The sequence below is a fragment of the Dermacentor silvarum genome, chromosome 1, assembly GCF_013339745.2.
Source record: "Dermacentor silvarum isolate Dsil-2018 chromosome 1, BIME_Dsil_1.4, whole genome shotgun sequence".
Lineage (NCBI taxonomy): Eukaryota > Metazoa > Arthropoda > Arachnida > Ixodida > Ixodidae > Dermacentor > Dermacentor silvarum.
In genome coordinates this window covers 242,211,825-242,233,855 of record NC_051154.1, presented here as the reverse complement: position 1 = coordinate 242,233,855, position 22,031 = coordinate 242,211,825, and the positions used below count along the sequence as shown (strand labels likewise).

Genomic DNA, 22,031 nt, shown 5'->3' with positions numbered 1-22,031 from the left:
AACTGACTCTCCTCCTGCACGTCTCGCAGCAGTCTGCTCTGCGAAACGTGGTTATTCTGGCTTATGACGGGTGGTCACATTAATATGACTGGGCGGTGTATAAAGGTTCGCGGGAGCGGGAAGATCTGTTATACACCTTTGTTGCAAAAAAGTAATAAATTTACGTAATCTGCTGTACCGCTTCCTTTACGGTATTCATAAACACAGTACGGATATTTTTTTTGTATGTCGCGTTTCTTGGGAATACCAGCGATAAATATTTATTGCGGTAGCAATTTTAGGGACACTCCAGGCGAATTTCCGCCGTCCGCTCACCGTATGTTGCGTGTGCGAGGATAAGCGTGCGAGGGTGAGCCGAGAAGGACGGTGGCTTGATGCCCGCCGTCTTCCCGCCGTCTTCCCGCACGTTCTATGTTGGAGATCACGTTATCGAGTGGACGCTAGGGGAGGAGAGCGCCTGTCTCCTCTTCTAGCGCGGCCGTGGCTGGGCATGGCTGTCAGCGCAGCTCGCGCGTCATACGTAGGAGGCATCCTGCGGTGTGTTCCAAGGCAAAGCCGAGATGGCTGCTGGCTTTATGTGCACTGTCTTCCCGCGCGCCTAGTGTTGGAGGTCGCGTAATCTAAGCTTCGCAGACGCGGTGAAGCGGGCGGCAGCACGAAGCGTTCGCTCCTCGGTGCCGGCCGGCGCTTCTTATCACGCCAACGTTGTGACAGCGAGTGTTCGCGGTCATCGAGTTACATATGTTCATGCTTGTCTGTGCGCGCGTGACACCATGCTTGTTTATTTAGTAAGGGAATGTTTACTGCCATACGACCGATAAAACTACGAACCTTACATCGTGTAATTGTCAATACTTTGCTATCGCTATCGGTGCTTCACATTTAGGGCAAAAACCACGACTTTGTTTTTGCTCGATAACTGATTAATGAAAGAAAAGCTAAATATTAGAACGTGATAAAAGGAAAGCTTTTAAGTTCAGCTTCACCGAACATGTGAAAGCAGTGACACCGATAGCCAGTGCAGCGTTCCCGCGGTATCATTAGCAGTTAACATTTGCAGCGGCGCCCGAAAAATCTGCTTATCACTGTCGAGCTGAGGTCGGCATTTTGTTCAGCCAGCTTGTCTGATACAAAGGCTCTTGGTGAAGGCTGAGGCGGAGCCCTAGACAAAGAAAAGTCAGTTGTCCCGGCCAAGCCTGTGAACTGCAGGCTTAGCCGGGTCATTTGACTCATAGTACATGGATAATAGATGATAGGCCGCTCCCGACATACGACTCCATCCACGTGAGATCACTTCAGGAGATAATTGCACCGTGAGCCATTCACAGCCAACCACCGTGCCGCCGGCTTTGAAAAATCTGGAAAAAGTCCATTTATTCTCTGTTTTCTCTTCCGCCACCAAAACATGTATTTCTTTTTCTTCAAGATCGCAAGTGCAGCCATTACACCACTTGTGTTTCTTAATTCAGGTAACAAACATAATATAAGCACAGTAATGAGCTGAATGACGCCTTTGTCCTGTTCTCTGTTACACAAGAGGAATTAATACTCACACATTCCCAACCAATCTGCGGAACCATTTGCTCTGCCAGTGTATGTTTTCAAATACAGCGAAGAGTGCGTATGGCTAAATACTGAGCTAAGAGGAGTCGTTGCTGCACCTGCGCAGGGGGAAATGAGAAAGGCCGCTTTGTGCTGGACATCTTCACGCACCAGCTGTCCGCCACAGAGCCGCTCGACAGAGAGGAACAGGCCAACTACACGCTGGTGGTGCGCGCTTCGGACGACTGCTTCCACGAGCCACGACCAGTGAGCCGCTTCGACCCCAAAGACAACACGCTCCTTCAGGTCGAGATCACCGTGCTAGACGTCAATGACAACCCGCCGAGGTTCGTGAGCCGTATGTTCACCGGCGGAGTCACCATGGAGGCAGACTTTGGTGTCGTCTTCATGACCGTCAAGGTGCGTGGTATCACTTTCTAGGGTGTGCATGGTCATCATAACTAGCTCTTGCACACAGATGTTCGCATCGACTGAGTTGCTTGCGCGAACGTGCGTTTCCACGCGAGTGAGGTATGCAGGTATATACGTTATGCACACCCAGCGCTACTCGCTGTCTATAAGTAATTTGTAACAAGGTATCTTTTTTTTTTTTTTTTTTGGGGGGGGGGGGGGGGGGCTTCTAACGGTACTGCTGTAACTCTTGTATCTCAAAGACTTGTTGTGAAGTCAGTTGTTGCTTCGCTCATCGTTTAACAAGGATGTTTGGCATGAAACTAGTACATCGTTCTTAGGATATATATCAATGCCTTTAATACGGTGAAAGTAAGTATCTGTTTGACATTGTCCTACAACAACTGAAACCTCAATTCATAATTGACTGCTGCGCGTATTAAGGACGATGGAAGCCCGATGCTACTCTGCAATACATACAGAATTATAGCAGAATGGCCCCACGTCGGTATGGTAGAACAGGTATAAAGGAGTTCACTTTTAGAATGCAAGAAAACCACCATGCGCGTCAGTGGATGACGGATTAGCAAACTGCCGCTACCTTCTCCTTCTATGGCGCGCAAATTAAGCTGAAGATTTCGATGTGCCACTCCTTCTCCGAGTTTTTAAGAAATTAAATGCGAACGTCTCTACCAACAGCAAACAATTACAAATGAACAAGTCAGAGCTTAATGGTGGAAGAGTCCTAGGCTAATTCTCAGACAATGGGGGCGATAATGACACCGCAATGTTCATATCTTATTATCAATGACTTTACACGGCATCTGGCAACAGACGGACTATGGAATTTAATATGCGAAGATCTACTGCAAATAAAACTGTATGAGTGTGCTGTACGACGCGAGTTTCATCAACAGCTCTCGCGTATCCTGCAGGCCATTGATCGTGACGAAGGCATCAACAGTCTGGTGAGCTACTACATCGGCGGGGAAATCCGGCGGACACTTTCCGAGGGGCTCGAATCCTTGACGGGGCCGCCGTTCCTCATCAACCACCGCACTGGAGACTTGAGCCTGAACTTTTACCCGCAAAAGGGCATGAAGGGATACTTCGACTTTGAAGTCATCGCTAACGACACTGAGGGCTTCTATGACACTGCCAGCGTGTTTGTGAGTGGCTTTAACTTTTCTTAGCCTTATGCTTGCTCCATTCAGTATACTTATCACTCATGATCGGATTGATTGTACATCCTACTAACACATTTTATTCGCTATTAGCCATTCTGGCGTTATGGAGGTTCCCCAGGCTGACCGACAAGCTAAATAAATGGACAAAAAAAAAAAAGCATTTCAGGCAGAGACAATATTGTACGTATAATGCCCTCCTGTAACCGCATATTTCTGTTCTGCCTTATTAAAAGTTACCTTTCAGTTTATTTTTTTTTCTGTTGTCGTTTGGATTATGTTCAGAGTACAAGTTACGCACGGACAAATGAAATTCTATCGGGCTGCTGATTTCATTCAAGGAGCGGCTTTACATAAGACATTTTTTAAACAGGTGTTCGTCTACCTCGAACATTTGTGAACTAGAGCATTTTTGACTGTGGGAAATCGATACTTTATCCTGCTGTAGCTGAAATCTTACTTATTACTGTTTTTTTTTCCACAGATCTACCTCCTACGTGAAGACCAGCGGGTGCGTTTCGTTCTTCGACTGACGCCAGAAGAGTTCCGTGAGAAAATGGAAGAGTTTCGAGAGTAAGGTTCTTTCTAACCTTTTCTGTAAACTAAAGCTAACTCTCGTCTAAACGATGCTTTTATTCGTTTCTTCGAACAGGGTACTTGCCAACATTACTGGGGCCATTGTAAATATTGACGACTACAAGGTTCATGAAAATGAAGACGGCTCTGTAGACCGAAAAAAGTAAGTGCCCTAGTTCGCGCCTTCGTGCTAGAGAGGTGCCGTCGTAATAGAGGTTAATTTGCTCCCACATATTGCAGGAGTGACCTCTACTTGCATTTCGTAAATCGGGACGACAATTCGATTATGGAGGTGTCCAACGTTCTCACGTGAGTCACGATCCCCAAGATTTTCGCATACCAGCCACACGGACTGGTTTTAAACTTCTTCGCGCCTCACCTTTGTCTTACCGCTTTCGTTTACAGATTAATAGACAAGAATATTGAGTTCCTGGATAAGCTCTTCAAAGAGTTCAACGTGCTGTATAGCGAAGTAAGTACCTATCCTAGTTGTTGATTATGTTTAGCTTATCGATTGGCAATCAAAGTGCGCGATTGAACAAGCGATGAGCAAGTAAAAAACCGAAGGTCAAACGCTATTAAACGATAGTGACTGAGCTTTGGGCGGTGTTGAAGTATTTTTACGAGTGTCACACTGGGAACTAAAAGACGCAACATAAGGACGAGTATCGATGGAAACAAACGCTTAACTTGCAGCTAAAACTTACGCTAAAACTTACGCTATGTTATTTCGTTGCATTCTCATTCCCAAGTTCAATGTACGTGCAGCATTGTTCTGCATCTCGGTCATCTGTTTCGTCTTTGTTCGCTGACTTAATACCTCACTCATGTGACAACTTGAATATAGCCTTCTACTGTGATGCTTCGGTGCGAGAAAGCGACAGCTGCATGAGGGCGGCTTGGTCGTGCAGCAGCGTTGCTCACATGCGCGCCCTCTGTCGCTTGCAGCCGGCGGACGCCCTGAGCGACGCCGAACGGGAGGAGGACCAGATGCGCACGTGGCTCATCGGCCTCTCTGTGTTCCTGTCGGTTATGCTGGCGCTCGTCATATCTCTCTGCCTCGCCCAGAGGAGCCGGTGAGTGCGCCACCCGATGCTCGGAATTGAAGAAGGGTCACAAAAGACAACAAATACTCATTGAAGTACACTCGAATTATGCGTAATCTGCTCTGAGTTAGCTTGATACGGCGCAGCAGTCACTTTGCTGATAAAAATGTGAATCGATGACAAATGTCTGTTATGAAGGTGCGTAGCTATAGCATATACTACTTCCTTACAGCGGAACCCGGAAGATGCGCACTTTTAATTAATTAATTAATTAATTAATTATTTAATGGTATTCGAAATGTTGACAATAAATAAAAATCTGACATTAGAGCGCTCCGAGCTCACGCCTTGCAAGACAGCGCACATGCATTCTTTCATAATGACACGACTGAGCTTTTACAAAGTGTGTAAAGACACGAGATGCGCGCGGTGCGATATTTATGAAACTAAATGTTGCGATTGCTGTGCTGCGTGCAACGTCCGACTCGAGCGGGAAAACGTCAGGATTTTTTTTTTTTTTTTTTTTTTTTTTGCGCTTCGTGTCGCTCGCATACTGGCAACAGTAGAGAATTGCTGGTCTGGCAGTGCTGAGGAACACCTAACGGTGCTAAGTACAATATAGTTCTACTCTTATATGTGGTGCCTTTGTTCACAGTTTAAATGTTTAGCGCAGTTGAAATGTTAGCACAGTTGAAATGTTTATGCGTTTCTTCCCCCCACCTTACTTCCCCATTATAAGCACAGTTACGTGTAGTACCTTCATAAATTGTCGTCAGAAGTGCTTGTTGAATGTAAAGGAGAGGGCACATCCCCCTCCTCACCCCCCCCCCCCCCCCCACACACACACACACGCTGTCATCCGAATATTCCTTAGGCAATTCGCAACTCAAATTAACTGCAGGGGGCGCTGCGAAAACTGGCCGCGTTTGGCTACACTGTACAACATGGCGGATACAAGGAGGTCCCCGCGTCGCCGCAACCGCTATGTTTGATGATTTTCGTGCAGTGTGATGCCAGTTTGCACTGTTTTGTGGAAGGAAAGCGAGTTTCTTACGCCGACCACATCATTTTAGCCGATCTGAGAGAGGCACAGTGAGTAATGAGGCTGAAGTGGTCGCACGGTGTGTGCAAACATCTGGCGTGACAGCGGACCCGCACGAGATTCTGATGAAAATCACCAATGTACCCTTGAACCCACTGGTCGTGGAACCGAAGTACTCGTGCACTGCTGGATTGCCGGAAAAGCACAATCACGTTTCTGCTGCTTTGATTCTAAGGCGCGGAGTCCGGCGTTTCGAGCGTGCGAGACAGCGGCCGGCGAAGTTAGATACGTACAGTACGTCACGCTGGCTTTGCCATGATTGCCAAAAACTTACAACCTGCTCAGTTTGGCACGTTTAACATGGCCCGCAGCAGCGCACCGACTTTCTCGACCAGCTTTGGCCGCTGTACATGCGCATAAATGCGCAGCCGGCGCGCACTTTTTCATTGTTGTTGCGTTAACACATTTTCGTTCGGCGAAGGCGCAAACTCTGCACGCTCTTTTCAGTCCAGAGAGCAGGCGAACCTAAAATCAAGTTCTGCACTTTATCGCGAGCATGCACTACGAATCTGTGGCGAACATTTCTCGCTACTTTTGCGTTCCTGTTAACTATTTTACATTCAAGATTTATGCAACGTGACTGCTGTTTCGCTTAGCTGTAGTTATTGCAGTAGTTGGCTCTGTTTCTCTCGTAGAGAACAAAACGATAAATAAGAAACAGAAGGATCTGCTTACTACAATAAAAACACATTTGCACACTATATGTACAGGTATGGCTTGTGCTTCGTGGCCTGACCATGACTGATTACTCATACCCGCTTTCTAAGAACATGTCGCTTATTTACTGCTGTGTAAACTAATGAAATAAAAGAAATGTTTCTGTATAAATTAATGTTAAATCAGCTACTGCATGATGAATCTAATTTTCCATGTTATTCTATAAGTGACGTATCCTGCATTTTAAGTGGCCAGAACTGTGCTCGCCTCTGAACTGCCAATTTCCTTCAGTGTAATTACGCATTTTGAAATGAGCGCCTACGAATTTTCACTAGTTATACGGGTAGCGTGTCAGGGCCGCAAGAAAGGCGTACCGCTTTGCCACTCCATAGCTATTTTGCACGCTGGTAAGTACATCTTGTGTTTACATAGAACGATTTACCGGCGTTACCCGGGAGCACTTGAATGTCCGATTTACCATACGCGGGAGTTCCACGTTGTGCGCCGCATGTAACCGATATAACAGCTTTAATCAAGGTTAAGATTGAGTACCGCGGCAACATTCGATCATAAATTGCATTACCACGCCGGCTATCACATGAAACTGCATGTTGCAGTACGCATACGCTGGACGTTATCACGATGGCAGTCACAATCTCAACGCAAACTTCCTGAAGTTTTCTGTAGCGCTTTACTGCAAACGTAGTACAAGCAACAGGATCGCGTTTTGTTCACGTAAACAACAAACCGATGCTCGCCTGAAAAAAAAAAAACTTTCTCGAGCAAGATGCTGAGAACACAACTATTGCCGTTGTCGCAGCTTTGCTGTGATAAGATTCGCAATCCATGTGGCTCTTCGGCGCCGCAATACTGAAAAACGCAGCATAATTTCACGGCCGTGCGGAGTTTCGTAGATGGTGGCTCCATCGTTCTAGAAGCGCACCCTATCGCAGTACGAAGGCTACGGAGGTCCGGAGCCGGAGCCGGAGGTCGGAGCGTCTGCTCCGACGCTCCGACCTCCGTGCGAGATTTCCGGCGCTCGCCGCTAGGTGTCGCATGAATTCTGGAGTCGCGAATTCGCGCGTAGACCATGGAGGTATATTAATAAATGCACAAATTAATTAAAGGAGCCCTGAAACACACCTAGTAGAATATACAGGGCCCGAATTCAGAAAACCTTCCTACGGTAAAATTGTTCGTAAGAGAAAATTCCAGCCAATCCAGATGCTAGACATATTATTACCGAAGGCGGTCGGCCAATGGCAGAGAGTACTTGCCAAAGAAAAACTTTGTGAATTCTGCCCCTGGGGCGGAATTCACTAAACTGCGCTGTTCGTACGCAATTTCTTAGCCAAAAAGTTATTACGCTAAGATAAGGGTGCAGTCGAAGTGGCAGCGCATTTGCCTTACGGCGTCGTATGAGAGCGAGGAGGAAATAAAGCTCGGATTAAACGACAAGAAATGAAAGGAGTGCGGTCAACTGATAGCATGATCGCACATCATGCATATGTAGTCGAGGCTATATTCTTACGGCTAATCACTGCACACCCTTATTTAACAGCTTCCTTGTCCGGGCGTCTGCTGCAGCGCCGACAAGCTCAACCGCGCTCGCCCGTTCACCGCACCGCCGTTAAAAGAATAGCGGTAAAAGCGTTACGCATTCTGCTCACATTTCGGCGAGAGACAGGACTGCTGGACAAATGGCGACATATTTGGCGCAGAAAGAGACGCTCAGTCGGAACAACTGGCGGCCAGGTCGGCCAGACTCACCCCGCCTGTATACATCACCACAACCACCACCACGCTGTTACGAAGCTACTAAATGTCTTTATTTCGATATTAATTAAGGAATCAAAAACAAAAGTTCCTTAATATATGGTTCGCATGACCTCAAGGCGAAGGGCCCACCACTCGTATGTTCATCGGTGTGGTACGTGATGGCGCTGCACACTGTTGCAGGTGCGGTTCTAATGCCGCGCATAGGCTCATTATCAGCTCCCTCGCCAGCCCGTACCGTTAAGGGGCTGGTCGTCGACGTTGTCAAGCGCCAACCGGCGACGAAACGCGCGGGCATGCTGTCACTGTCGAGGGCACGGAGAGCCATTAACATAGTCCTAAAAAAGAAATGTAGAAAGAAGCCGTGACTATCAATACTCTCAAATTATGACCAGACTGGGTACTGCACAGCACCGTATTCGAAGCACATAGCGGTTCCACATTCTAGCTGGTTTCGGATCAAATCGGTTCAACTCGTCGATCTTGCGACATTGACGCACTTTGTTCAGAGCAGTCACTGCACATTAAGTACTATGCCAAGGTGGTATGGTATGTGCCGCTTGGGTGGTTTCCAAGCGGCGCCCGACGCCCTTCTGTAAACATGCGAACGCTGGCTCACGGTACGAAGCGAAATGCGGCTGAAGAGCAACAGTCCGTTAAAATCCCGCACGAATTTTGTATGTTCTAAAACGTCATCAGGGTACTCTTATGTCCACTGCAGGGCGAAGGCCTCTGCCAGCGATCTCTAATTACCCCTGACCTGCGCTAGCTTATTTCAAGTTATGCCTGCAAATTTCCTGATTTTATTACCCCACCTAATTTTCCGCCGTCCCCGACTGCGCTTCCTTTCACCTAGCACCCACTCTGTACTTCTAATAGAGCACCGATTATCTGCCCTATAAATTAAGAGGCCTGCCCAGCTCCGATTTTTCCTCTTAATTTCAACTAACAGCCCCGTTTGCACTCCGATCCACAGGGCTCTCTTCCTCTCTCTTAGCGTTATACAGGCATAACAGTTTTCGTTTCATCGTTTGTTTGAGCGGTCCTTAACTTATTCTCACACTTCATCGTTAACCTCAAAGTTTCTGCCCCATATGATAATACTGGAAGAATGGAATGATTGTACGCTTTTCTTTTCAACGACAGGCGGTGAGATCCCGGTCGCGATTTGGTAATGCCGGCCGTATGCACTCCGACCCATTTTCATTCTAATGTAAATTTACGTTTCATGATCAGGGTTCACTATGAGTAATGGACCAATATAATCTTACTACTTTACACACTCTCTAGCCTGACTGCCGATCATGGATTCTTGTTCGCTTGGCAGATTATTCAACATTACCTTTGTTAACCTACTTTCACACTTTCTCGGTTAAGGTCCTCAATCAATTGTTGCAATGTGTCCCCAGCCATGCTGAACAGGACAATGTCATCGGCAAGCTGAACGTTGTTGACATATTCGCCGTTGATCATCGCCCTCGATCCTCCCCAGTCGAATAGCTTGAATACTTCTTCTAAGCATTCAATTAATATAACGGGAGATATTGTGTCTCCTTGCCTGACAATTTTCTCGATAAATATTTTTCCACTTTCCTTGCGGCTAATTAAAACACGTGAAGCCGCAATTATCACTGAGGCAGAGTCGAAGCCTGAGAAGTTGCGGATACATGTGCTGTGTGAAGGCAAATATGGAAGTTACACATAAATGAAATAATTATTGAGTTGTCAGCCGTATGCCGCAAGCACCCCGGCCTTGATGTGAAGTTCGTTCAGTCCTTCAGTACGATCCCTACGATATGCACTTACACCGCTAATTACATAGAAATGTTGTAGCTTTGTACAAACGCACTGAATTAAGTGATCGAACTGAGCGCCGCCGGGAGAGCGCACAAGGCGGCATAATTCGAGCGACGTCAATGCTAATATTGCTGATACGACGCATTTTAGTGACCGCGCTTAGCGTCAGGCACGCTCCACATTGTTCACTTCACGATACCGGGCCACTGTGACCGGCTTTATCGCGCCGTCATGTTGACCTGACCACTGCGCAGCAGGCGCGGAGCATCGTAAGACTGTTGCCGGCTGGACGAAAATTCTTGCGCTGGATTCACAAACGCCTATGAAGGGTTTCTTAGGTAAGAGTAAGTGAGAGGAGGAAACTATAGAAAGAACATCGCACGAAGTGACTGAAAGACGTGAGTGACGTCATTTCGCCCAGAACTGATGTTAGTCTGGGGTTTAGAATAAGCATCTCCGGCCAATCACAGGAAGACGATGGCTGTCGTCTGCTGTGGCATTTTTTTTCTTTTTTTTTTGCCGTCTGCTTTCACCGTTGGCTGTTGCCTGTACTGGCTTTGTGTATGCAAAACAAAAACGTTGTGGTGTCTTTATGAGCGTTATGCTGCGCTCGTTTTTACCAAAAACGAAGTGTCTCAGTTATACGCCTCTTTGTGGTTATAAACATAAGTGTTTGTGTGTGTGTGTTTGTGTGCGTGTGTTTGGACGCATGCGACAATTATTCGTTTCGTTCGTGAGATGCATTTTATTTCACATCATCACAATAGTGGTACGTCATTTTATACGTCATTTCTTTTTTTTTTATTTCATCGTATTGACGTCCCGCGTCATATCATAGACAGAATTGCCTTCCGTCGTACGCATACGTTGGTTCACACCGTAGGCCACATAATGAGCAACACCGTGGGCAAAAACACTACGTGGCTTCAACTTTGTGCTGAATTAAAACTATTAGCTATATAATAGGTACAGCACAGAAGACGACCGCGAATTGTGCAGCTGCAACAAGTTTTGATAACTAGAAACGTTTAGGCGTTTTTTTTTTTTCATTTTTTCATCTCGCCTGGAGAATTATAGCCTCAAAGCGTTGGAAAAAATAATCATCCGCAGCCCTATGAGCAATAGAAAGCTCAAACTAGAAAAAAAAATACGATAGAATTGGGCTCCAAACACATCAATGACAAATTTGACGGGACGGTTGTCAGGGACGGACATTGCACTTATGTTTGCTAACACCCAATAGAGTGTCATGACGAGTATGGAAGTTCATGCTACTGCGCGTATACAGCCTATCAGACGTTAGGCAGAAGTTCGCCGCACAGCATTAATGTTACTACCTTCCACAACAGCGCACACTCGATACAGTTATGCACTCAAACACCTCAATGCACTTTGAGATGACAAATCAGAGGACGCCACAAAGATATAAGCACGCGCCATGCTCGGCTATCAGTTATGGCCTCTGGCCAATCAGCCGCAACAGCGCGTTCCATCGCTTACCTGCGTCAGCTCGAGCGGCGCAGATAGACATAATGATGTTCGTAAGGCTGCTACACACCTATCGTAGAAATTTCTTCTTAAGTCGTCATCTGCGACAGCTGTTTACGTTTTGTGAATCGACTTACGCTTACTATTGGCGGAAGTGCTGAAGTTCGCACCTGTGCTACCTTTACATAGGTGCATTTTTTCGACCACAACGTTCGTCTTTGCAGCGGGGGGCATCGCAAGCTTGCTGATCTTACAAACAGTTTTAGCTTTGTGAATACATTTTTTTTCGCTTACGTCAAAATTTGTTCGTAAGTTCGCTTAGTGAATTCCGCCCCAGAGTCTTTGTTTCTGAGATGTCTCCCGTACAACGAAGTTAGCCGATCATGCCGTACAGCCACAGTGACGAAGCTCAATGTTGGCTGGTGCTACAAAAGCAACAAAGCTTCAAGAAAGGTTGTTGCGAAGGTAATGGGCAGAAAGGAACGTTTATGGGCTCCATCAAATAGTGCCTGAAGTTTTCCTGTATTAATGGGTTGTGGGAACGAATACGGCAGCGCGGCTGTTGTTATTGTGTGTGCCTCCTAAAGTATCCCGTTTCGCGAAGTGCTCTTTTGTCTAACTATTTCTGTTGCCTTCTTTGTTTTAAGGTATGAACGCCAGCTAAAAGCAGCGACTGCGACTGCTTTCGGTAAGCCATTCTCCTTTTGACAAATTATTCTGTTATTAATTTGGAGGCCATTGGTTTAATTTCGCCGGTTACAGAGCTACATAAGCCAACCTAGAAAGTTTGTTCCCCTGAATAAAAAACTGAAAGAAGGGCGAAAACGCGTTCATGGTGACTGACACTTTCGCTGCCGTCTTATGGTGTGCACTTCATGAGTTGCTTGAACATTTTAGATCTCGCTTAGCGGCTTTTTAATCTCGCTAGTTTTTTGCGCAAGAAGGTGTAGAATTACCTAACCACGTCGCTAAATTCCTGAGTGGACAAATGGTGGTTTATCGAAGCACGTCATAATTTTTAAAACGTTGCCTGCAAAGATTATGCTGCTTGAGCATAATCATTCTATTCTAATGCCGCGAATCGCACACGTAATGAAGTTAACGTATGAAAGGCGGTCGCTGCGACTTTTATCCTTGGCCGTTTATTCATGATCCGGACAGTTCAAGTCATACTATTTAGCGTCAGAATAGGATTAGCTATAACGATATCACATTGGTTTCAAAATATAACCGCTTGGTAACTGCAACATTTCAGAGGCACAACAGAAAGGTGTTAGTAACGAGACTAGACATAAGCAGTGCAGATGTTGCTCGGTAGCCTCTTTTTGTCTTGTACCTACTCAGCACGAATCCTACGGACACTTGCCGCAGAGTAAGAACTAATTTTACAAAGTTCGATGTGAAAAACAGAATCACTGTTGTTGTCCGCAATACCTTTCGACTGATGTTCTAGCACCAATCGAGTGCGAAAAATTGCTTGCCATACATGGCGTTGCCCCGGACTCAAGGGGGAGCCTAACCGACAAATAAAAGCTCGAACGTTAACGCTATAGCCCCGACGGCCTGACTCTTACATGTGCGGCGATCGATCTGGGGCTCATTTAGGACCGTACTACGGCCTGAAGCTTCCACTAGCACAGCCTCTGCACAATTTTCATGCTTCCGCGTCGAAAAACTGATCAAATAAGGCTCGGAAAATTCTGGTCACACGAGAAGGAAGAGATATGTCTCGTTTGCTTTCGTCCCTCTGGGATATGGATGGTTAAAGTAAGCCTGAGTGCGATCGAGCGAACGATCGAAGGACGTCGTCCATATGTCACTTGTTGGTCCCCTGTGCCGTCCAGTTAGACGGCCACAAATTTCATTAACGGGAGCGTAAGCTGCACTCACTGCATCAACTGAATAAGCCAGACGAATTCACGAAAAGAATGCAATTGCGAAATGCGCTACGGGCTGGAAGGAAACGAGATATAAAAGCAGCCATTGATAACAGTGGTGTGTCTCTAATTTAATATATGGCTCCATTGTTAAATTTACTTAAATTCCGGGGTTTTACACGCCAGAACCACCATCTGATTATAAGGCACGCAGTAGGGGGACTACTGATTAATATGGACCACTTGAGGTTCTTAAGCGTGCGCACAATGCACGGTACGTGGGCGTTTTTGCATTACGCCCCCATCAAAATGCTGCCGCCGCGGCCTGTATTTGGTACCGCGGCCTCATGCTTAGCAGCAGTAGTTCCATTGTAAATAAGCTGCCGAAAGCTCCAGACGTTATTGACTGAGTCATTGGTGCGGGATTTGCGGTATCATTTTAAATATGGCAATTCCTTGCTAGTAAGAAAAAGAAGGTACATTTCCTCTCATGAAGATTTGCTCGTCTTTCGGAAGAACGGTTCAGTAACGGTTTCGAAAGCGCATGCATAGATTAAAACTACAAACTATGTAAACGGCATAAACGAGGCGTCCGTTTAAGACTGGCATGACTTCGCCAAAAGTGATCGTCAACATTCAAGCATCCGCTTGAGATGGGTAAACAACAGTATTTCCTTATACTCCTAGGACGGCTCTAAATACTGCTCCCTACTCGCCTTCCTATTCCACATAATATGCCTTCGAGCCATCCCTCAATAAATGCATTGGCCGCGGCGGCCGCATTGCGATGGAGGCGTAATGCAAGAACGCCCGTGTGCTTGCGTTGTAGTGCACGTTAAAGAACCCCAGGTGGTCAAAATTAATCCGGAGCCCTCCACTACGGCGTGCCGCATAATCAGAACTGGTTTTGGCACGAAACCCCCCCCCCCCCCCCCCAAAAAAAAAAAGAATAAAAGAATAAATACAGTTTATCATCATCACGATACAGTTACAAATGAACTTTACAAAAGTTGCTTGACTAATTACGAAGAACACGGGGACATTGTAATATTATGTGCGGTAAGCCGAAATACAAAAGGAGTCCCTCCCCCCCCCCCCCCAAACAAAAAAGCAACAATGATAATAAAAAAATAAAAGATCACAATACAAATAAAAAATGGTCATCAGCCTTTCGAAGCATGACTCGATCGTATGTTTTGAAGCTTTAGACAAGGTGACCGTGACCTTCGAAAAGGCAGCATTGCTATTCGTAGAACTTTTAGCTTCACTAACATTACTTTGAACAGTCTAACACGGCCTTCATTCCGAATAATTTCTGAATGTTTGAGATTGGGTTTACATGTTTTATCGGTGGGAAATGAAGGGCATTCCGCATTTATAGGTAATATGGGATCAAGGTCAAGGGGGACCTTTAAATAGTGCAACATAAAACTCATTTGTGCTTTCTGATTGTACATGCTGTGAACATAAATTTATAGATAAACCTTTGTCGGTGGTTCCACCAACAGCTTTCAAGGGTTAATTTTCACTCCAGATACCACGCATGCGCCACCGGAATTCAGTGTAACGATATTCCGTGTTCACGTGTAGCGGTACATTGCGTTTTAATACCTATCAGTGGTATTCCTGGGTCGGAAGAGTGGCGCATGTGATAGAATCCCATAGCCCATAGAATCTATGCTTTATACTCGCAGCTAGCTGTTGAATGTAGTAGCACCTGAGGCGAAGAAACCAGCCTTATCGCCAAAAAATGCCGGTTTTCTACTGCAACGGAACGAGCCCCTTACTGTTTACGTACGCACATTACGAAATCGCTGCAGGTATCTCGCCAAGTTTCTTTCTAGAGATAAAAAAAAAAAAAACGAAGAAACGTAGGTGCTCTAGAGACAGTGGGCGGTGCTTGTTGCAGAGCGCTCTATATAAGCGGATATCTTCTTCACGTGGGGTATTTGTGTTCACGCTCTTGTCTTCCTTGCCTCTAGGTTCTCGGGACTCGGCGTTAAACCGCATGGATGTGCCAAACACAAACCAGCACTCAGTCGAAGGGTAAGCGATGACTGCGTGCCTCGAGGCTGCTTGCCTTCCTGCAAAGCGAATTCGCGGACATGGTCGCCATGTCCGTTCGTCATTTCACTTCAGCTTTGTCTCCTGTGGGCATCAACTGCTTGCTAGGAACTCGGCTTAGCGCTTTAGCGAGGGCACACGCAGCTGTGAACTGTCTGTTCCTTTGTTCGTTCGATAGTTTGCCCTGCGGCATAGCGTTTTCTTCAATTAATTAAGTCCAGCAGTGTTCTGTGGTGCGGACCATAATTCCACCGATAGTAGTGCGTGGGAGCCTTGTTTGAAGCGCGAATTTGGACAGGTCGTGGCAGCTTGATGAGCGCAGTCCGGGTCAACACCACAAGAGGTACGGAATGTCTACTAGAGCAGCACAGAGCACCATAGTCGGCTGCCTAAACAAAATTCAGAGTAGTTTCGTCCCAACTCCCACTTTCTTACATATATTTTTAATGCTCAGCGCGTCGAAGGATTAGTATTAGTATTCTGTCCGTGATCACTTGAGTGCCTGATCTTAAACCAGTGCACACTCAAACGACACTTTAGTGCACTCAGTTTGTACAGCCTTTAAATTTTATTCACGTAAATTCTAACTTAGCAGAAATTTTAGGCGGGAACGCAACTTTCGTTACAAATTACGAAAATTACTATCAAACATTGACATCAGTCTTTAAAGCTGTTCAGCGCAGCCGGTTGTACACTGCCTGCACTGTCTGTTGTCAGCGCGCAGCTTGTCTCCACCACATACGCGTAAATTGGCCATCATAAAAAAAAAAAAAAATCTTGGCTGCGTCACTTACTCGAGATGCGAGTAAGTTTCAAGTATTCAAAAAATTCTCGCAATCCGCCGTTGGTTTCGAAGACGGAAAATATTTAAGTACAAAAGACCAGCACTTGGAAAGCTTGGTCAGAATTCTTATTTTCGACTCAAAACATGCGCAATTGATTTCGTATCCTCCTCAACATTCAACACACGCTGCGGTGCGACCGTGTGATGCAGTAAAACAGGCACGGCACCTTTGATCCTGCAGCACAATGCGTTTCGTGCACCATTTCGTAAGTTAAATTAAAAATAAGGAAGGTGTCCAGGGTGGCAAACGTTTTCGCGAGCATCTCTCTAGGAGCTATTTATTTTTCATTTTTATTTTCGCTGCTTGATATGTTGCTTCTGAAAAGTAAAGATAGAATTGCGTTGTGAATAATATGAACAGGGCACGTCAGGTTCACGCTGAGCCCTACGGGCGTGACCTCCGGTCCTCTAGACGACCACTCTTATTTTCTCTACAAGCATTTGTTGACTTTACGTGAGTTTGGCGAGACGGACAAGAGATTGAAAAAACAAAAACAAAAACACGACCGGCTCGTAGTTTAACGAAGACAAAGAGATTAGCAGAAGTGACCGCCTACCGCAGCGGCGAAACGACAGCGGATATAGTGCCGCGGTCGATAAAGACGACAACAGCCGAGGCTGTCGGGCCATTCACATGTTTCAATGGTAGAAAAGATTGCGTGCTTGTGTGGGCTGCTTAACAGTCTCCTCTCTTTTACGAGTGACCTGCTTCCAAGAGTGAGAGGTCAAGCTTGAGAGAGTAATTGAATTGTTGCCGGGTACAGGCAGTACTTCGATGATTACTTGCGACAGCTCTCAAATCAGTGATAGGAAACAGTTCCCCTACGTTGCACACGTGGCTTTGAGGTCGTCAGACGGATTCTTCTTTCTGATTCATTACGACCCAGGGCATTCAATCGGTGGAGCGGGTGCATTTCGTTGCCCTCTCTCTTGCTTTAAATCGAAGCAACCACAAACGATCGATATCTTTGTATTCCAGAATAGCAAAGCCGCGCTTCGTGATTTCGCCAAGCAGGTTGCAAACCGCTTGTGCTCATTTCGTTTTATTGTTGATGGCAGGCGTGCTTGCTTGTGCTACTGCCTTTAAGGGCAGTAATGAGGAATCAAAACTAAATTGCCAGTTTTTTTTGACATTGCTCTTCAGTATACTTGCTCATTTACTTATCGGTGCTATTTATTGTGTTCGCACAGGCGGAACAGGACACGCATTCACGAAGCTTTATGTTCACAAAAATTGTATTTCGCTTGCGCTACTTATTGCAATCTTTCTTTGTGTCAGAACAGCGTTGCGAATGCGGGCCTTGGTTTTGTCCAACTGCTGCTGTTGTATTGTCGAAGAAGTGCTAGAATTATTGCTCTAGAAAAAAGTGTCGGCGAAAGGATTGCTTCTTACTTTCAACCTTATACCTTCAAATGGCTTTTTGGTTGGCTGAAGTTTAGGAGGCTGCAGGCCTTCATTGGAACAACCACTCAGAGAAGGCCGGTGCATTCTACGATCAACGTATTTCTCCGATTGATTACAATATAACAAAGCGGTTTCCAAGCTCATAATTATAACTTTGTTTTACTTGATAGCAAATAATGTCTGCCACGTTAATTCAAAAAGATCAGCTGCCTCAAGTGGGCGGGATTATTTCAATGCATTCAAATTGTGTGCGTAGCGTTATTTACAATCAGTCACTAAATATTTTTCATGCCAACTGAATTTGCTGCTTCTCAAAATGAGACACAAAATTGTATTTCGTGTGGAACTAAATCAAGTAGAAATAAATCGTTCCGACACTTAATAATCAATCGAACGTCGTTTCTTATACAGGCGTGAACGATTGTCGGTCGATCACGTTGACCATTTGGCTGCATACTGCTGAATAAGGATAATTTCCATGTGCACGAAACATTATCGCACTAGACGAATGCAGAGACAACGCCCCTTTAGTGTAAGTCTTGCTCATTAATTTTTCGTGTACTCAAGTCATAAAGATAATGGTTCATCGAATAATATTTTGAACGTGAGGGTCACGTCGAGGCCTCTAAATTGTAATGCATTTCCCAACAAGACTCATTAAAGAATAAGGCACGATCGATGACGGAAGGGCTAATGCTTAGACGCATCACCAACGCATAACATATGTTCGTTTCGAGCCCCGCAGGAGCGTTGTTCTTTGGAGTAGCAACTGAAAAGCATAATTGTTTGAACGCATTTGGCCAATGTTACTGGTGCCGTGATTACATAAAACGAGAAAGCGAACACAAAAAAACCTACGCCCCTTTTTTCATAGGTCGAACCCGATTTGGATGCACTCGTACGACAACGAATGGTATAAAGAAGACGAAGAGACAAGGTTAGTATATCGTAGGATAGCAGGCACCAGCATGATGCACCTCTTTACACATGCCTTGTACTCTTTCACCCATTCGATTTCTCTTAGCCCTTTCGTTTGATCTACGCCTGTCCTTAACCGCTTTCCTTTTCTTTTACGTGCACCAAATTGAATCAATATACTGCCGAAGGGACGCGTAATTTGTCTTATGGTATTAGGAAGCTGCAACCTAAGTTCATTTTTGTGCCTAATTTTTGGTAACGTATAAGATGCATCAATCGGTAACATTGCACAATGTCAGTCTTTTAAGGGTCATTATAGTAGACGTCGGCTCAGTCTTGGCACGAATGTTGCCTGCTGGCCTGCTCATTGACTAGAACTGTCTCCGCTCATTAATAATGTTTCACAGCGTCATAAACAATGCACCGAAGTTCGAGCGTTCGAACTGGACCTAATGTAAATCGGTAGAGAGGAAAAGGAGCCCCCTTATACATAGTAACGGTGCCATGAGCAGATCTTGCTCAAGTATATCGTGCTGCAGGAAATCGTGTAACAGCCGATGCCTGGCAAGGGCAGGCTTAGTCAGGGAAAGTAGCAATTTTTGCAAGATTTAGAACCATGCGCGTGGCGGCCAAAGTAAACGAAAGAACTACAAGGGACCAAGGTGAAAATAAAAATATTTCAGAGAAAATACAGAAGTGTGAACGACGATCTCAGCTAGAAAAAAAAAAAAAAGAGCTTTCGTAGTATAGGCAGAGCGCTGTACCGATATTTGAAATAATGCAGTGGCGTCCGTCCTTCCCATCCTGTTTCACTAGCAAGATCACGAGTGCGCTGATCAGACTGAAGAAATTTTGAGGTTATGGCACGCAGTTCGCAACTGCACTAAACTGGCGCACAAGCACGTGCATGTCTGCTTTCTTCAGCTGCTGTGTGGCCAAACGGCCTCTTGCACGTACCTTCATGCCAGCTGTTGATGGCATAACCTAGCATAACCCACCTTTATAAATCATCTCCATAGAACTTCAGCCATCCTTCCTTCCCCTCCTATTGCCTCAAAAAACGCGCGAATCGCAACGATAACTGTACGAACCAGTCGCGCGCCGTCTCTATTTGCCACTTGCAGAGCGGCGGACCGCAACTCATTGGATGAAAACGCGGTGGCCGAGCCGTCGGGAAGCACGTCCTCTTCGACGGACACGCACCGGCAAACGCAGGACCGCGAGTTCGACTCTGCGCAGCTGTGTTCCGAGGTGTACGTTCTGTCCAACGGCACGGTGCAGAATATCAGCATACCCGTGGGCGGCTCGACCGACTTGCTGTGCCCTGAAGTGGCGGAGCGCAACAACCTCAACAGGAACAACAAGAACGGCGGCTGCCCTTACGCCAGCGTCTTCCTCACCAAAATGGGGACGCCAAACAGGGCCGGGAAGCTCGAGGTCTCTGAGCTGTGAGCGGGTACGCTTCTCTGGACACACCAAGAACGGAGGAGCTCTGGTGGCGGTTTCAGGAAAGGGAAGCACTTCTTCCGGAAACGACAGCTCAAACAGCAGGCGGGAGGAACCCAAGCAACCCTTGACGGAACAGGCTCCAACGAACTTCGGAATGGCAGCTCCACGCGCAGCGATCTTCCAATCCAAGTTTGAGCTTTCTTGGTTGAGCGGCGAGAAAGGAAACTCTGATGCTGGGTTCCCCCGTGGGTGTGTCACCTTCAAGTTGAAAGCTGCAATGCTTTCCTACTTTCCTGCTTTTGGAAGTGAAGGCATAAACATGTGCTTGCAACAGCGAAAAAAAAAAAAAAGATTTCTAATTTCTAATTACGGCCACAGCACTGTAACAGAAGGGCGTCACAGCAGCTGCCAAGTCTTCATTTGGTTGCACCACGCAGGCTGTCGTCACAAGGCGTGCGCAACGTAGACCACGGCCCATGTATTGACTGACAACAAGTATGGTACGAGACCAGCCTTTAACCTCGGACGCCATTCTCCACGTGTCGTTCCAAGGTTTCGGGGTTCAGTGGACAGTACCGAAAGGACTGTGCGCCGATGGGGCCTCAGGCCAAAGACTACTGATGTCAGTGATGGATGGTGCAAGTGCGAATTGCTGTGCCCAGAGTGACGATGTGTGAATCGGTGTGTTAAACGTAGCACTTTCCACTTATCCTGATTTCAGCTGTGCCTAAATATAATAAGTAGACTGGATGCAAGCGGTGCCCGCAACCTGAGGACTACTTCGACTTGGCCGTATCAGAATTCTTTGACCGGCCAATGCCCAAAATGTGCTAATCTGGCAGTCGCTTTCGTTTAGAGGCTGGTGTATGAGGGTTCTTCTGTCGGCCTTTTTTTTTCTTTTTTTTGTTTCAAAATTTTGCAGCTTGTAAAACGCTAAAAGCAAGTTCGGCTTCCCTGCAATTTCAAAGCATTTCGTTAGCCTCTTTCAGTCTCCCAAGAGCAGGCTAGCCTACATTGGCCGACTAAAAATTTATCTGCGAGCCGTCTTTTCTATCGCTGCCACTGTATGGAACTCAATGCAATCCTCATGATTTAAAAAAAAATTGTTCGTTAGTTCCGACTCTTAGGAGTAATTATTCCTTGGCGAGTAGTTAGGACTCTGGGTGCACTGGCCTCTAAATGACTTCGCTAAGCAAGTAAGTATGCCTTCCGCACCAGCGTCACGCTAGGAAAGCACAAAACCAAAGGTCTGTACAATCGTAGCAGCCCCTGAACGCGCCTCTTTGAAATGTATATTTCTGTAACATGTTTAGGGACAAATGAGGACGCTCAATTCAGTGATGATGACCATGTGCTGGACAGATCCCGGAATTTATGTGTATTTTTTATATATGTTTTTCACCAAATGTGCCACATGTGATCCGCTTCGAAGAGCCTTCAGCAAACTCCGCACGAAGGGTTGAGTCCTTGAAAACCCCAGCACCAAATAGTCCCTGCTGTTCAAGACATCTTCAAGGACAAGCGCGAGAGGTCAACGTTTGATGTATCCATAACAGTTTCATCCCACATTGAACAAGATGTCATCACGCGCAACTTGTTCTGTACGTCTCATCCTCATGTGTGTTTAAGCAAATATATAGATATATATATTATATGTCTTACGGTGTGTCTTGTTGGCATTGCTGTATTCAGTTTTCATATTTGCGTCATAGACGCGCAACACATGCCCTCTTACAAAGAAGTAAACTTGAAAACGTGTATATAAGAATTGGTTTGGTAGATAACGACAAAAGAATTCGAAATCTCGGATCAGTGAGATGGTTAGTACAAATATTTCAACATTATCTAATACTAAGTGGAAACCGGCATGTTTTAATTTTTTTTTCAGTTCAGCA

General features: G+C 45.9%; 1 protein-coding gene across 2 annotated transcripts in view; it reads left to right on the top strand.

The window, feature by feature from the left end:
* Positions 1-21,795, top strand: part of LOC119437010 (cadherin-23) — a 157,307-nt gene extending 135,512 nt beyond the window's left edge. Inside the window, exons 26-36 of one of the 2 annotated variants that reach the window (XM_037704070.2) lie at positions 1,670-1,962; positions 2,889-3,122; positions 3,622-3,710; positions 3,790-3,876; positions 3,954-4,022; positions 4,119-4,185; positions 4,662-4,789; positions 12,227-12,267; positions 15,439-15,502; positions 18,644-18,706; positions 19,812-21,795. In XM_037704070.2, coding sequence (XP_037559998.1) covers positions 1,670-1,962; positions 2,889-3,122; positions 3,622-3,710; positions 3,790-3,876; positions 3,954-4,022; positions 4,119-4,185; positions 4,662-4,789; positions 12,227-12,267; positions 15,439-15,502; positions 18,644-18,706; positions 19,812-20,139 — 1,463 coding nt within the window. In that variant the 3' untranslated portion in view covers positions 20,140-21,795. The remainder of the gene's footprint in view (positions 1-1,669; positions 1,963-2,888; positions 3,123-3,621; positions 3,711-3,789; positions 3,877-3,953; positions 4,023-4,118; positions 4,186-4,661; positions 4,790-12,226; positions 12,268-15,438; positions 15,503-18,643; positions 18,707-19,811) is intronic. The other variant, XM_037704071.2, reaches the window with a different exon arrangement.
* The last annotated feature ends 236 nt before the right edge of the window (positions 21,796-22,031 follow it).